The sequence below is a fragment of the Canis lupus genome, chromosome X, assembly GCF_003254725.2.
Source record: "Canis lupus dingo isolate Sandy chromosome X, ASM325472v2, whole genome shotgun sequence".
NCBI lineage: Eukaryota > Metazoa > Chordata > Mammalia > Carnivora > Canidae > Canis > Canis lupus.
The window spans coordinates 62,663,315-62,681,432 of NC_064281.1; the positions used below are offsets into that span (position 1 = coordinate 62,663,315).

Genomic DNA, 18,118 nt, shown 5'->3' on the forward strand with positions numbered 1-18,118 from the left:
ACACAATAAGATGCTTTGAGTCAATCCTTGGGGAGATTTCAGTAGTGCTAAACAATTCTGATTGCGTTAGAAGATCCCTAAATAAAAGAGAAACTTTGCTATTTCTTGGAGTAAGGTTCCAATTTAGGGTCATTAATGGCTTGAGAGATTCTCCAAGTACCAGAAATTATACATATATCTAAACTGTATATCTCCAGATTCTTCAAGTGCCAGGACTTAACCCTGTAATTAACAATCTATTCATGAGGCAATCTCTAGAGAAACCAGCAAATTATGAATATTTTTCACCCACAATAAATCCACCGAGATGACAAACTTATTTTTGTGTGTTTTAAACAAAATAAGCCAGGTACCGACAATGGCTGTGTTTTCTAAGTAGATTTGCTACTGATTATATGTCATAGTCAAATTTAGGCAATTCTATTTGTCACTTCTAAAACATACTTGGTGGCTTAGAGGATGACAGTGGGAAGCCCAACCAAATTCAGTCATGTGAGGTTTTTCTTGGATCCTTGAATTGAAACATCTAAGTAGTTTGTTTGCTCTTCTGGTCATATTTCATGAAAATTACATTCCCTTCCTCCAAATACAGCATAGATTTATTACATGCATGGCCTAGTTAATATGAGGTATACTGTAGGTTCTGAGGATATCTCTACCTTAATAAATAATGAAAGAGAAATAATGGGAAACAGAAACAACAGCCTCCTACCAGAAATAACCAAACTCTTACTGACAAATAGTTGGTTGCTTTGGGTTGTGGAGAAAGTTACTTGACCTCAAACAGACTTAAATGCTATGTGATATGGAATAAGTCATTTTGCCATTTCTGCCCCACCAAACAGCATATATTCTAACCTATATTAAGTGGGATGTAATATGTCTTGCCTCTTTACTAGTCTTTCCAAAATTGTAGCATTTTGGAAGTTAGATAGTTTGTATGCCCCCCAAAAGGTTGACCAATGAGTTAATTTTGAATAATTTAATCTTTCATTTCCTTTGTTGGTTGCATACTGCTAATTCTTCTTGCCTTCTTTTCATTAAGGACTATGATGCTTTCTTTGAAGCTAGAGAAAATAATGCAGTGTATGCCTTTTTGGGCTTGACAGCCCCACCTGGTTCAAAGGTATGATTCCTTTGTTTTCTTGCTTTATAATCTATTATATTACTGCTGGAATTTTTAGTCAGTGAGATTTCTACCTTTATCAAGTATTCAAGTTAAGCCAGAGGCAGTGTAACATAGGTAACAGAACTCTTCCTTCTCTGCATGTACTTAAATCCAGGTAGGGCACACAGGTAGGGCACACAATGCATAATCAAATACATAAAGTATATGAGTAGGATGTAGGTGGAGTGACTTCTCCATCAAGTTATCCAAAGCAGCAAATTTCTTATTGACCCATTTATAAATAATAAGTGGTTACCAATTTTAAAGACTCCATTATTTCAGCTGTCATGCATGGTTCTACATCAACAGAACTCATCTTAGTACATAGTAATCTTCTTGGCAGCCTCTATTGTCTTTGTGTGAAAGCAAATGCTAGAGTCATGCATTCAAATCAAGTAAAAGCATTTGAGTTTCAAAACTGGTCACTAAATTGCTGGCTAAACTTGAGGCTTTCTTGCTGCCAATAACAAATTAATTTTTCAAGTGGTAGTATTTCCAGGGGATATCATATAAAGAAAAGAATGAAAAATTAAATTTCCTATTTAATGAAATGTCTTAAAGCTATGGACATTAAATATACTTTGCCTTTTACCATGTTCTTTTCTACACACGCTGGCTTAATCAGAATGTATGATTCCTGTTCTACCATTTTATCTTTTGTTGTTAGCAACTAATTTTATGTTGAACAGATTCATTGAACTCCAGCTCCTTCTCCAATTTTGAGGGTCTGTTGTTCATGTTCTCAGCAGAGACCATTTACTAGCAATGTTGTCTGAGTCACTGTGAAATTCTGTTTCCTTGATGAATTTTCTTTTTCCAAGCATAAAATATCTTCTTTTAGACTTTGTATAATTTAAGGCATAAGAAATGTTAGGTAAGATATTTTGTTTAATCAGGTTAGGGGAGGCAGGGCAAGATGGCAGAAGAGTAGGATCCCCAAGTCACATGTCCCCACCAACTTACCTAGATAACTTTCAAATCATCCTGAAAACCTACAAATTCGGCCTGAGATTTAAAGAGAGAACAGCTGGAATGCCACAGTAAGAAGAGCTCATGCTTCCAACAAGGTAGGAAGACAGGGAAAAAATTAAATAAAAAAGCATCCAAGGGGGAGGGGCCCTAGTGAGGAGGCTGGCTAAGATCAGGTGGTGAGTGCCTCCAGGACCGGAAACCCCAGTCCCGGAGAAGCAGGAGCTTTACCAATCTTCCGGAAGAAAAGGTGATTGCAGTAGCTCCTGCAGGATCCAAGGAGGGGCAGTGGAGACCGCAGGTTCCCAGGGTCACTAACAGAGGAAGTGCGCACAGGGGGAGAGCACACCACACACTCTGACCGAGCTCCCTAAAGGGATGGAACACAAGCCCAGTGGGGCCTTGGGAGCAGGTCAAGTGGCAGCTCAGGTGGCAGATCCATGTGGAGGGGGCTGCACGGCCACAAGAGCATGATTCCAGCAGCACAGACCCCGGATCCCAAGGCGCACGGGACACAGCCTAGGATCCAGTGCTCCCCTTGGGGCAGGCAGAGGCCGGGAGGACACAGGACAGCAAGAACGCTACTAGCACCAGGCGCCCGGAGCTATGCAGATCAGCGCCCCCCCGCCCCCAGGGCATCACGGCCCCTGCGGACTGGGAGCTGTGGTAGTTACTGCTGGAGCTGACTCTAGAGCTGGAGATCTGGCTGCCACCACTGTTCTTCCTCCTGATGTCGCCTTGTACCTGGGACTGAGTGAGGATGCTAGGGAGTAGGGGCCTCATGGGATAAACAGTTCCCACAGAACAGTGCACCTGGCAGGGGGCAGGGCATCTTCCCCAGGTGCACACACCTGAGAATCAGCACAGAAGTCCCCTCCCCCAGAAGACAAGCTGGAAAGACAAGGGAAAAGCAAGTTCTTAACCAAGAAGTTCTGGAATGCTCCAGGGGAAGTCTAGGGACTTACAGTATAAGTCCTTCTTTTTTTGTTGTTTTTTGTTTGATTTCCCCTCTTCCCCTTTTCCTTCATTTTCCCAGTAAACTTGTTTATAGCCACTCTGCACTAAGCAAAATGACTAGAAGAAAGAACTGACCACAAAAGAAAGAATCAGAAACAGTCCTCTCTCCCACAGAGTTACAGAATTTGGATTAAAATTCAATGTCAGAAAGCCAATTCAGAAGCACAATTATAAAACTACTGGTGGCTCCAGAAAAAAAGGATAAAGGAATCAAGAGCCTTCATGACTGCAGAATTTAGAGCTAATCAGTCTGAAACTAAAAATCAATTAAATGAGATGCAATCAAAACTGGAAGTCCTAACAATGAGGGTTAATGAGGTAGAAGAACAAGTGGGTGACATAGGAGATAAGTTGATGGTAAGAAAGGAAGCTGAGGAAAAAAGAGAAAACAATTAAAAGATAATGAGGAAAGGTTAAGGGAAATAAATGACAGCCTCAAAAGGAAAAAACTACATTTAATTGGGATTGCAGAGGGTGCCGAAAGGGACAGAGGACCAGAAAGTGTATTTGAACAAATCATAGCTGAGAACTTCCCTAACTTGGGAAGGGAAACAGGCATTCAGATCCAGGAAATAGAGAGATCCACCCCCCCTCCCGCCAAAAATCAATAAAAATCATTCAAAACTCCGACATTTAATAGTGAAACTTATAAATTCATAAGATAAAGAGAGGATCCTTAAAGCAGCAAGAGACAAGAAATCCCTAACTTTTGTGGGGAGAAGTATTAGGTTAACAGCAGACGTCACCACAGAGACCTAGCAGGCCAGAAAGGGCTGGCAGGATATATTCAGAGTCCTAAATGAGAAGAACATGCAGCCAAGGAAACAATATCCAGCAAGGCTCTCATTCAGAATAGAAGGAGAGATAAAGAGCTTCCAAGATATGCAGAAACTGAAAGAATATGTGACAACAAAACCAGTTCTGCAAGAAATATTAAGGGGGACTCTGTAAAAGAAAGAGGAAGTCCAAGGAAACAATCCATAAAAACAGGGACTGAATAGGTATTATGATGACACTAAATTCATATCTTTCAAGAGTAACTCTGAGTGTGAATGGGCTTAATGATCCCAACAAAAGGCACGGGGTTTCAGACTGGATAAAAAAGCAAGACCCAACTATTTACAAGAAACTCATTTTAGAAGTAAGGACACCTACAGCCTGAAAATGAAAGGTTGGAGAACCATTTACCATTCAAATGGTCCTCAAAAGAAAACAGGGGTAGCCATCCTCATATCAGATAAATTAAAGTTTACCCCAAAGACTGTAGTGAGAGATGAAGAGGGACACAATATCATACTTAAAGGATCTATCCAACAAGAGTATCTAACAATCATGAATATTTATACCCCTAATGTGAGAGCTGCCAAGTATATCAATCAATAACCAAAGTTAAGACATACTTAGATAATAATACACTTATATTGTGAGACGTGAACAGAGTGCATTCTGTAATTGACAGATCATCTAGGCACAACATCTCCAAAAAAATAAGAGCTTTAAATGATACACTGGACCAGATGGATTTCACAGATATTTACAGAACTATACATCCAAATGCAACTGAATACACATTCTTGTCAAGTCAACGGGGAACTTTTTCCAGAATAGACCACATACTGGGTCACAAATCAGGTCTTGACAGATACCAAAAGTTTGGGATTGTCCCCTGGATATTTTCAGACCATAATGCTTTGAAACTAGAACTAAATCACAAGAAGAAATTTGGAAGGAATTCAAACACGTGGACGTTAAAAACCATCCTGCTAAAGATGAAAGGGTCAACCAGGAAATTAGAGAAGAATTTAAAAGATTCTTGGAAACTAATGAGAATGAAGATGCAATCATTCAAAATCTTTGGGATACAGCAAAAGCAGTCCTGAGGGGGAAATATATCGCAATACAAGCATCCATCCAAAATCTGAAATGAACTCAAATACAAAAGCTAACCTTGCACCTTAAGGAGCTAGAGAAAGAACAGCAAATACATCCTCCACCCAGCAGAAGAAAGTTAATAGATACTCCAGCAGAACTCAAAGAAATAGAGACCAGAAGAACTGTGGAACAGATTAACAAAACCAGGAGTTGGTTCTTTGAAAGAATTAATAAGATAAACCATTAGCAAGCCTTATTAAAAACAAAAGAGAAAAGACTCAAATTAATAAAATCATGAATGAAAAATGAGAGATCATCACCAACACCAAGAGCATAGAAACGATTTTAAAACCATATTATAAGAAGCTATCCACCAATAAATTAGGCAATCTAGAAGAAATGGACACATTTCTGGAAAACCACAAACAATCAGAACTGGAACTGGAAGAAATAGAAAACCTGAACAGGCCAATAACCAGGGAGGAAATTGAAGCAGTCATCAAAAACCTCCCAAGACACAAAAGGCCAGGACCAGATGGCTTCCCAGGGGAATTCTATCAAACGTTTAAAGAAGAAACCATACCTATTCTACTAAAGCTGTTTGGAAAGATAGAAAGAGATGGAGTACTTCCAAATTCGATCTATAAGGCCAGCATCACCTTAATTGCAAAACCAGACAAAGACCCCACCAAAAAGGAGAACTATAGACCAATATCCCTGATGAACATGGATGCAAAAATTCTCAACAAGATACTAGCCAATAGGATACAACAATACACTAAGATTATTTACCATGACCAAGTAGGATTTATCCCCGGGATGCAAGGCTGGTTCGACACTCGTAAAACAATGTGATTCATCCTATCAGCAAGAGAAAAAACAAGAACCATATGATCCTCTCATTAGATGCAGAAAAAGCATTTGACAAAATACAGCATGCATTCCTGATCAAAACTCTTCAGAGTGTAGGGATAGGGGGAACATTCCTCAGCATCATAAAAGCCATCTACGAAAAGCCCATAGCAAATATCATTCTCAATATGGAAGCACTGGGAGCCTTTCCCCTAAGATCAGGAACAAGACAGGGATGGCCACTCTCACCACTGCTATTCAACATAGTACTAGAAGTCCTAGCCTCAACAATCAGACAACAAAAAGAAATAAAAGGCATTCAAATTGGCAAAGAAAAAGTCAGACTCTCCCTCTTCGCCAATGACATGATACTCTACATAGAAAACCCAAAATACTCCACCCCAAGATTGCTAGAACTCATACAGAAATTCGGCAGTGTGGCAGGATACAACATCAATGCCCAGAAATCAGCGACATTTCTATACACTAACAATGAGACTGCAGAAAGAGAAATGAGGGAGTCAATCCCATTTACATTTGCACCCAAAAGCATAAGATACCTAGGAATGAACCTCACGAAAGAGGTAAAGGATCTATACCCTCAAAACTATAGAACACTTCTGAAAGAAATTGAGGAATACACAAAGAGATGGAAAAATATTCCATGCTCATGGATTGGAAGAATTAATATTCTGAAAATGTCAATGTTATCCAGGGCAATTTCCACATTTAATGCAATCCCTATCAAAATACCATGGACAATCTTCAGAGACTTGGAACAAATCATCTTAAGATTTGTGTGGAATCATAAAAGACCCCTAATAGCCAGGGGAATATTAAAAAAGAAAACCATAGCTGGAGGCATCACAATGCCAGATTTCAGGTTGTACTACAAAGCTGTGGTCATCAAGACAGTGTGGTACTGGCACAAAAACAGATACATAGATCAGCGAAAGAACAGAGTACCCAGAAATGGGCCCTCAACTCTATGGTCAACTAATATTCGACAAAGCAGGAAATAGTATCCTTTGCAAAAAAGATAAGTTTCTGTAATAAATGGTGCTAAGAAAATTGGACAGCTGCACGCAGAAGACTGAAAGTAGACCATTCTCTTATGCCATACACAAAGATAAACTCAAAATGGATGAAAGATCTAAATTGAGACAAGAGTCCAACAGAATCCTAGAGGAGAACACAGGCAACACCCTTTTTGAACTTGGCCACAGCAACTTCTTGCTAGATACTTCCATAAAGGCAAGGGAAACAAAAGCAAAAATGAATTATTGGGACTTTATCAAGATAAACAGCCTCTGTACAGTAAAAGAAACAGTCAACAAAACTAAAAGACACCCTACAGAATGGGAGAAGATATTTGCAAATGACCTATCAGATAAAGGGCTAGTATCCAAGATCTATGAAGAATTTATTAAACTCAACAGCAAAGAAACAAACAATCCAATCATGAAATGGGCAAAAGACATGAACAGAAATCTCACAAAGGAAGACATACACATGGCCAATGGGCACATGATTAAATGCTCTGCATCACTGGCCATCAGGGAAATACCAATCAAAACCACAATGAGATACCTCCTCACCCCAGGAAGAATGGTGAAAATTAACAAGGCAGAAAACCACAAATGTTGGAGAGGATGTGGAGAAAGGGGAACCCTCTTGCACTGTAGGTGGGAATGTGAACTGGTGCAGCCACTCTGGAAAACTGTGTAGAGGTTCCTCCATGAGTTTAAAATAGGACTGCCTTATGACCCAGCATTTGCACTGCTGGGGATTTACCTCAAAGATAGAGATGCAGTGAAAAGCCGGGACACCTGCACCCCAATGTTTATAGCAGCAATGTCCACAATAGCAAAACTGTAGAAGGAGCATCGGTGTCCATCAAAAGATGAATCGATAAAGAAGATGTGTTATATGTATACAATGTAATATTACTCAGCCATTAGAAATGACAAATACCCAACATTTGCTCCAATGTGGATGGAACTGGAGGGTTCCCATTGCTGAGTGAATTTATTCAATCGGAGAAGGACAAAGATTATATGGTCTCATTCACTTGTGGAATATAAAAAATATTGAAACAGAATAAAGGGGATAGGAGAGAAAATGAGGGGGAAATCTCAGTGTGGGTGACAAAACATGAGAGACAGCTAACTGCAGGAAATGAGCAAGGGATTGTGGAAAAGGAGGTGGGTGTGCGGTTCGAGTCACTGGGTGACAGGCACTGAGGGGGGCACTTGGCGGGATGAGCACTGAGTGTTATGCTTCATGTTGGCAAATTGAATTCCAATTTAAAAAACTTAAAAAATCAGGTTAGGAAAACCCATGTTAAGTCATTGATTTGTTTATATAAGAGGAAGTATGAAAAAAGACTAATCTATTTTCTGTGATGAATTACTCCCTTTCCTTCACTTTAAAGTATGATTCATTCATTCACTTATTCATTCAGCAAGTATTGATTGTCAAGCCCTAACTTGACTTTAATGGTGGGACAAATATGGAGAATGAATGGTCACTACCTTCAAAGTGTTTTCAACATCCTGAAGGGAAAGTATTACAATAATTCTACAACAACTATGTCTACAAATAATTATGATCAAACACATATTATGGTAAATTCTGGATGCCCTGACTAAAGGGCTGTAGGTGTCCAGAAGAAATAATAATAAATTATTACTGTGGAGTTGGGGAAATTTTCACAGAGGAAATGGCATTTGAGTTGTTAGGCATTCAAAAATACTGAAATGGAGCTAAGATGTCTTTCACAGAGGCAGCAACAGGAACCACTGCTTTGAGATATAGTTTCACATGATGGTATGTATGTTCACGAAGCAGAGTGAAGGGCAGCATGTCTGCAGAATAGGGCATATTAAATAGAGGATTTGAGGTTGGCTAGGTAGTTTGGACTAAATTATGAATGCTGTGTTAAGTACTTTCATCTTTATCCTTTAGGTATCCAAAAGTCATGGTAGGAAATGGGGGAAGATAATAGTAAAATTATCTCTGCATTTTTAAGATGTTATTTGATCCATGTCTTAAGAAAATTGGCCTCTGTAAGGATTGTAAAACATTTGAGAAATTAGATATTAGAGATAAGCCAACCCATTAGAGGGTAACTTAAGAATCCAGAATAAGTAATGGAGAGGACCTAAGTGGGGGAGCACCATGGGAAGGAAAAGATGAATTTAGAAGATATAGAAAACTTATGTATGATAAAACATAGCAACTTATGAGATGTATATAAGGAACTGGGACAAAGTGAAGCTGTCTCTAGGGCTTCTGACCTGAGTGACTGGGAAATAAACGTCATGGAGGAAACAAAAAAGTGAGTGATCGAGGAGAAGAGTTAGTTTGGAAAGGAGATGACATGTATTTTTTTTTCTGAGACTGGAGAATATGAAGAGAGCATGGATAAAAATAGAAATTGTAATATGTGGGGAGGCTAGCGAAGTTCATATTTGAAAATGTCATATTGTGAGCATAAGATCATCTGCTAGGAGTGATGGGAAATTTAAGGTATTAAAACTTTGAGGATAATTGAATGGATTCAGTTGTTGAAAACAGACTAACGAGTTGATTAAGATTGAGAATGGAAGCATTGCTGAGCAAAATAGAGAGTCCAGCTAAAGTTAGAGTTGATGAATTCATAGTGGAGCCAGTCAGCTTGGTTATAGTGGTTTCTTTTTTTTTTTCCCATCCTTATGCCTAGGAATAGGAATAAAGTAAAAGAACAGTACATTTTATCAAGGAGAGAGCAAATAGATTGGAATAAGAAGAAGAGATCTGAAATTGACAGTGGAGTAGAAAGGTGGAGTGATTATAGGAAGATTTGTTTTTGTTTTACTTACTTGAACATAGTTGACACACAATGTTACATAAGTTTCAGGTATACAACATAGTGATTCAACTTTTCTATAAGTTATGTTAAACTCACAAGTGTAACCATCTGTCATCATGCAACACTATTACAATACCATTGAGTATATTCCCTATGCTGTGCATTTTATTTGGTGGTAGGGGAGATTTTGAATGTTATTATTTAATAGATTTGTTCCAAGACTATAAGTGATAAATTTGATTCCAGAATTATTTTTCTATTCTTTGACTAAACTTTCAGAGGGTTTTTTCCCTTTAATTTAATAGGACAATAAGCTTTCCAGAAAGAACTGGTGAATAGAAAATAAACAAAATAAGAAATGCAACTAGTTAACCCACATTAGAAAAATGCACTGACAATAAAGACCACGTGATAAAATGAGATTCAATTTTCATCTGTGAAATTAGTGAAGAAAAAACAAGGTGATAATGATTAATGCCAAGAAGGGTGCATTGAAACAAATGCTCTCACATAATACTGGTGGTGGTATAAATTAGTATTTCCTTTTGAAAACCAGAATGGCAAATAGATATCAAGGACCTTCACATGCTTATGGTCCTTCATGCAGTAATTTCACGTTGGGTATTATAGTCTATTGAAATCATTCTATACATGGAAAAAGCTTTATGGATAAAAACACATATCAAAATGTTATTTGGAATCCTAAAACTTGAGAAGCAAGTTAAATATCTAACAGTAGGGTCAACCAAAATAATGAAATACTGAATGAGTTTTATGGATAAAAAGTATGTTTCAAAGTGTTATATAACTTTGAAACTTTGAAAACAAGTTAAATGTCCAAACTTAGGGTCAAAAAAATAGTTTATTCACTGAATGAACTAGTGCTTTCATTAAAAATGGGTTTGTAGGATAGGGGCAAGATGGCGGAAGAGTAGGGTCCCCAAATCACCTGTCCCCACGAAATTACCTAGATAACTTTCAAATCATCCTGAAAATCTATGAATTTGGCCTGAGATTTAAAGAGAGAACAGCTGGAATGCTACAGTGAGAAGAGTTCGCACTTCTATCAAGGTAAGAAGATGGGGAAAAAAGAATTAAAGAAACAAAAGGCATCCAAGGCGGAGGGGCCCAGCGAGGAGCCGGGCTAAGGCCTGGGCTAGCAGCCCCAGGACAGGAAAGCACCTTCCCGGAGAAGCAGGAGCTTCACCAATATTCCCCGGCAGAAAGGCACTCACAGGGAGTTAGAGCAGAACCCCAGGAAGGGCAGGGATGCCCTCAGGCTCCCTGGGACACTAACAGAGCAACTGGGCACGGGGAGAGTGCGCCGAGCTCCCTAAAGGGCTGCAGCGCATGCACGGGAGCAGCTCGGAGGGGCTCGGGTGGGTGCTCCGCGGAGAGGGGGCTGCGTGGCCGGGAGCGGGAATCCAACAGCGCAGGCCCAGGAGCACAGGGCGCCGGGGACACAGCCCAGGATCCGGCCTCCCCCCAGGACAGGCAGAGGCCAGGAGGGCCCAGGACAGCAAGGACGCTCCTGCCCCGAGCTGAGCAGATCAGCGGCCCCGCCCCCAGAGCATCCAGGCCCTGCAGGCTGAGAGCTCTGTAGTTACTGCCGGAGCTGAATCCAGGGCTCCAGAGCTGGCCAAGGCCACTGTGGTACTTCCTCCTGGGGCCTCACGGGGTAAACAACCACCACTGAGCCCTGCACCAGGCAGGGGGCAGAGCAGCTCCCCCAAGTGCTGACACCTGAAAATCAGCACAACAGGCCCCTCCCCCAGAAGACCAGCTACACGGACAAGTTCCAGGGGAAGTCAAGGGACTTAAAGTATACAGAAACAGAAGATACTCCCCCGTGGTTTTTTTTTTTTTCTTTTTGATTTCTGTTTGCTTCCCCCACCTTTTTTTCCCTTTCTTTCTTTCTCTTTTTCTTCTTTTTTTCTCTTTTTTTCTTTTCTTTCCTTCTTTCTCTCCTCTCTTTTTCTCCTTTTCCCAATACAACTTGCTTTTGGCCACTCTGCACTGAGCAAAATGACGAGAAGGAAAACCTCACCTCAAAAGAAAGAATCAGAAACAGTCCTCTCTCACACAGAGTTACAAAATCTGGATTACAACTCAGTGTCAGAAAGCCAATTGAGAAGCACTATTATAAAGCTAATGGTGGCTCTAGAAAAAAGCATACAGGACTCAAGAGACTTCATGACTACAGAATTTAGATCTAATAGGCAGAAATTAAAAATCAATTGAAAGAGATGCAATCCAAACTAGAAGTCCTAATGACGAGGGTTAAGGAGGTGGAAGAACGAGTGAGTGACATAGAAGACAAGTTGATGGCAAAGAGGGAAACTGAGGAAAAAAGAGACAAACAATTAAAAGACCATGAGGTTAGATTAAGGGAAATAAACGACAGCCTGAGGAAGAAAAGCCTTGTGAAATGGTGTAGCTACTCTGGAAAACTGTGTGAAGCTTCCTTAAAGAGTTAAAAATAGACTTGCCCTACGACCCAGCAATTGCGCTGATTTACCCCAAAGATACAGATGCAATGAAACGCTGGGACACCTGCACCCCGATGTTTATAGCAGCAATGTCCACAATAGCCAAACTGTGGAAGGAGCCTCGGTGTCCATCGAAAGATGAGTGGATAAAGAAGATGTGGCTTATGTATACAATGGAATATTACTCAGCCATTAGAAACGACAAATACCCACTATTTTCTTCAACGTGGATGGAACTGGAGGGTACTATGCTGAGTGAAATAAGTCAATCGGAGAAGGACAAACAATATATGTTCTCATTCATTTGGGGAATATAAATAATAGTGAAAGGGAATAGAAGGGAAGGGAGAAGAAATGTGTGGGAAATATCAGAAAGGGAGACAGAACATAAAGACTCCTAACTCTGGGAAACGAACTAGGGGTGGTGGAAGGGGAGGAGGGCGGGGGGGGTGGGGGTGAATGGGTGACGGGCACTGAGGGGGGCACTTGACGGGATGAGCACTGGGTGTTATTCTGTTTGTTGGCAAATTGAACACCAATAAAAATTATTTTATTAAAAAATATAAAAAATTGTGTTTATAAAAAAAATTAAATAAAAATAAAAATCATTAAAAGCCAATGCAGTGGAGAACTTGATATTTAAAAGTACCTTATGACAAATATTTCCATAGAATAAGGAATCCTCCTGTGGAAAACAATTTTTATATTATTTTTATATTGGGTGCATTTAAAACAGGGTAGGCTGATATTTACTATTTATTTTATTAATACAAAAGATAATTCCTTAGCACTAGCATTTCTTTATAGTAGAGGTGATGATTTTCAGATATGAAATAATGTATTTTTACTAAATAGTAAAAATTTGGTTATGTTCATGTTGAGAGAAAAACCATTAACTGATGTTCACTAGTATTTTGAGAGAATAGAGAATGCTGGTTTGAGAAACTTTCTCATTAGCTTTGGTTGAACTTTCTGTAGGGAGAAGAAATGGAATCTGCCTCTGCTGTGAAATTAGAGTTAGTCCTATTTCCACTAAGTCCATCCTATTTTTTTCTCCAAGAGAAATTTTATATTAACATCACTTAGCTGTGGTATTGGTCCTAGTTACTAGGCAAAAATTGGAGAGGAGAAAAGCAGGAAAGTAGGATAGTTGCCTGCAATGGGCCAAACGCTAAACTAGACACTTCACATGCATTTCATTTTATCCTTATACCATCCTTATGAGCTAAGTGTCCTCTATGGCATTTTACAGGGGAGGAAACTGATGCTCAGGTAATTTAAGTAATTTGTCCAAGGATACATAATAATTAAGTACCAGAGCTCGAATTTGAACCCAGGATTATCTGACTCAAAATCAGTGCATTTATCCAATGATGTTTATATTAGGAATATAGGGGGAGGATACCTCATACTCCTGTTTCCAAATATCTCTACTTGGTTAGATAATCTATGAACTATGAATATTGGATACTTACATCTATGTAGTAACAAATATTTTAGCACAATATACATATTTGATGGATAATGTAATTTAAAAGATAAATAATTTAAATATGATGTGAAGATATTACAAAGAATTTTGAATTGCCATTTTGTTTTGGATGTTTGTGCTAATAATTTCTTCCATTAAAAGGAATGACTGAGAGTTAAATATAACTAATTACAGCAAAGATTGATAGGATGTGACTTTAGGGAATTAGGCTGTTTCCAAAATACTAGTTACTCAGAGGTATTAGATGTGCACAAGAAGAAGGATTTCACATTAGGACATATTTACATCTTTATATAACTATTTCCCCAGCTATATGTGCTAAGCCTTTGAGAGGTCTTAGTGTAAAATTCATTCTGCGTGTGAGGAAATTCTTGAAAGGTTGTTCTATAATATGAAAAAAATATATATAATGTGGGTCTAAGATATATTCATTTTGACACCCAAATACTATGTTTGGAGTTTTAAAAAAGAGCTTAGGACCTTTTTCTTGGTGAAGGGTTTTGGGAGGTGAGTCAAATAATATTTTACATCTGTTTTATTAAAGATATATTAAAAATGAATTTCAGTGTCCTTTTTTCTTTTCATTTCTACCTTTTTTGTTTTGTAAAAATCTATCATTTTTTTTTGTTTTAGTTTTTTATTTTTCTCCTTTTTCTGGGCATAGTGTCAGAGGCTCATTTGGGTGTATTCAACTATTTCCACTCCTGAGATTATCAAGTATTCAACTTATGGAAGGTGTATTTAGAATGATATTGTCCAGCATACATGATTTCTACAACCTAACTCTGAAGTTGCTTTCACCAAAGTCACTCTTGCCACCCATCTTTAGTTTCAAACTTTCCTTGAAGCATATTTTGTGTTGAGTACTGTAGTAGGAGCCAGAGCACATCTATAGGTCAGAGTTCCAACGCTACAGATACTCATTGCCCAAGGAGAAGAAAACAACTTGACCTCTTTTCCTGCCTACTGTTGTAAAATTTAAAAACAACAATCGTTTAACAAATAATATATTTTCCAAGGAACTTAAACCTTAATTAAACAAAAACAATTAATTATAAACTTTAGATGACAATGTTTTTGAACACTCAATTTTGGTGAAAAATCACACAGAAAGGAAATCATCTACTTTTCTTTTTAAAGATTTTATTTATTCATGAGAGGGAGAGAGGCAGAGACACAGGCAGAGGGAGAAGCAGGCTTCATGCAGGGAGCCTGATGCGGGACTCGACCCGGGGACTCCAGAATCACACTCTGGGCCAAAGACAAGCGCTAAACCGCTGAGCCACCCAGGGATCCCAGAAATCATCTACTTTTAAATAAAATATGAACTATACTTATAAATCACTTTTTTTGGAATTATTTCAAACAATTAGTAATGATTAGTCAGTCTTATATATGCTTCTAAACAGAAGTTTCTATTTTATAGTTTTTCTATTAATAATTTTTAAGCAATCTTCTCTGGGAGCCATTATTTGCCATTGAATATTATTTTTTAAAGATGTATTTATTTATTTTTGAAATAGAGAGAGCACATGGGTGGGGGAGGGGCAGAGGAAGAGGGAGAGCAGGAAAGAAGCAGACTCCCTCCAGAACGTAGAGCCAGACACAGGACTAAATCCCAGGACCCTAAGACCATGACCAGAGTGGAAACCAAGAGTTAGATGCTCAAACAACTGAGCCACACAGGGCCCCCTGCTTTTAAATATTCTTAATAATTTGAGCTCATATAGTTTATACAAAATGTACAAAAATGTATGCTTTGTGATATTTAAATATATCTGTTTTGTTTGTTTTTCATTTCAGGAGGCAGAAGCTCAGGCAAAGCAGCAAGCATGAATCTTATGCACTCTGCCTTAAGCATCTTGAAAAAGGAGTCTTTATTGATTTTAAAATTATCTTGGCTCTAAAAGAAATTAGCCTAATGTTGAGATAATAGATTAGTTTTTCACATGCAAACAATCAAAATAAATACATAATTAAAATATGAATACTATGATAGGAGAATGGGAACTGCACATAAAATATTTAGATGTTATGGAATAGTATCATTATCTTCCAAGGCATTTTATGTATTTCAATGATTTTAAAAAGCAAAGTCCTGTCCCTTTTTTGGTATTGTGATTGACAGCTTAAATGTATCTGTAGTTCGATGTGGAGGAATTTAAAACACAGAGAGAAGGAATCTGTCTCTTGTTCCCAAATTGCCTCTTTAATTTTAGTTAACAAAAATATGTACTCTTTTGGTGTGATGTTATTGTGATTAAAAAGTAGTTGCAGGTAAAGTTTATGATATATTAGATATCATATTTTTTGGTAATTATAACATTCCCATTATTTTGTAATTGAAATTTCTTTATACTAAACCATGGGTTTTCTAGGCCTCTAAATGTAGCCTTTCATTGTATATTTCAGTGATTAGACAGGTGAACTTTTACAAAAAATAAATGCATTAAGTTGACAAGTTCCTTGTATAACTGCACAGCTATGATGCAATCATATTTCTAAGTTGCTTGCCCCAGTGAAATATGCATATATATGTTATGAATGTGGGATAGCATGTAAGTTTAAAACAGCATACTTTGGCAAAGAACTCAGACTTTTAATTAGCTATTATAAAATAGTTCAGCACTCAGTGCCCAAGACTGGTTTTTGTAGGGTCTTTGCTAAAAAAAAAATCTTAGCAATCCCCCTTTTAAAATAACTTGTCATCATGAATCACACTACTTCTCAGATATTTGATATATTTATTTCAGGTTAGGCACATATTGTGTGAATTTGTTAATCTAAGCAGAGAGAATCTTTTCTGTGCTTCTATTCCAGTGAATAGCACAAGTATCTATAAAAGGGCCCATTTAAAAAAATGTTAATTATTAGAACTTCTAAGAAAACAAGAAACATTATGGCTTAAATTACTTACCCAGAAGATATACATATTGTGCTTTAATTCCACACTACTTTATTATGTTAAAAAAAATCTTTTACTTTAAATTACTTTATCATATCATTTGATGTATGCAAGTCTGTTCTTTTTGCCAAAATCAACATACAATGAATACATGGCTTTGCTTACTGAGATTCAAACGTGATGCAATGTTTTAAAATAAAGTCAGTCCTTTAGAAACATAATTTATGTGTTCCCAGAGTTTCTAAGTATAATAGTAATTTAAGATGAGTAATACATGTTTCAGAAGGTGTGAAAGGAGAAAAGAACAATAACAGAAAGAAAATAATTTGAATACAGTTTCTAAGTTTCCTTTTTTAAGATTCTAAACTTTGCTGTATACACTAGAATCGCACAAGGAACTATTCCATTGTTTTCTCTACAAAAATAGGCCATGAAGAACAATAAATGAAACAGGGTGCCTTGTAATAGATTCTGGAAAATACTAAAAAAACGTTTGGTCAATAATTTCTCTTGAGCTTTATTAAATACTGATGATGCTGTTTGTACTCATCTATGCGGATATTTTTTAGGCTTATTTATTCAAAAATTATATTTCAGTTCATTTAAATTGTAAGAAAAGTAATAGTACTAAATTGCAATATTCTTAAATGATAAATAATACGTGGCAAATCACTATTGCTTTTGTCGGCTCACTATCCTAACATTAATCATGGTGAATTATTTTGATATTATAAATGGGAGTGTAAGACATAATACTACCAACTAGCAATTCATAGTCTTATAAATACCTCCCTTATATTTTTGAAATCATTGTTATTCATGACACGGACATGCAAAAAGAGAAAGAAATTAACATTTAATCCAATTGTTTAATATAATATTGGAGTTATATACTCAGAGTAATGAAAGTGGATTATTGAAAACAATGTCAACCCACTTTTCATCCTTCAAGATTACCTTGTCTCCATTGAAGCATTCTATATAGTTTGTCTTTAAAAATCTATTTTTCATTCCAATCCAGATTTTCACAAGATGGAACTAGACACTATAATACCTTTGGAATTATACCTTCATTGGTGTGTTTTCTCATAGGAGAAATAAATTTCATACTGTTGCTACTATGACATTTTGAAAAATAAAAGCATATTTTCTGTTATATGAATAGGTTGTTTCAAATAAAAGGATCAGTATACTATATATACAGGCCGATGAATTATAGTGTTAAGAGACATCTATCACATTTATCTTGATGAGTACTGAAAAATATATGGAATTGTTGAATTGCTACATTATACACCTAAAACCAATACACCACTGTATGTTTTATTGCACTGGGATTTTTTTACTATAGACTAAGTTAACAATGTCAAAATGGAATCCGTCAAAAGAAAATGACACTTTTGGCTTCAGAGTTAAGATAAATATCAAATTATTCTAAACACCCAAAAATCAATCTGAGAACTGACAAAACAAACTGCATATCTAGAGGTAGTAAAATGGC

At 37.4% G+C, this 18,118-nt stretch overlaps 1 protein-coding gene across 5 annotated transcripts in view; it reads left to right on the plus strand.

Moving 5' to 3' along the window:
- SH3BGRL (SH3 domain binding glutamate rich protein like) overlaps positions 1-18,118 on the plus strand; it is a 339,568-nt gene that overhangs the window by 120,645 nt on the left and 200,805 nt on the right. For 3 of the 5 annotated variants that reach the window (XM_049107599.1, XM_049107600.1, XM_049107601.1), the window contains exon 3: positions 1,046-1,126. In XM_049107599.1, coding sequence (XP_048963556.1) covers positions 1,046-1,126 — 81 coding nt within the window. Of the gene's footprint in view, positions 1-1,045; positions 1,127-15,515; positions 17,167-18,118 lie in introns of those variants that run through there. The other 2 variants (XM_025466266.3, XM_025466267.3) reach the window with 1 other exon arrangement.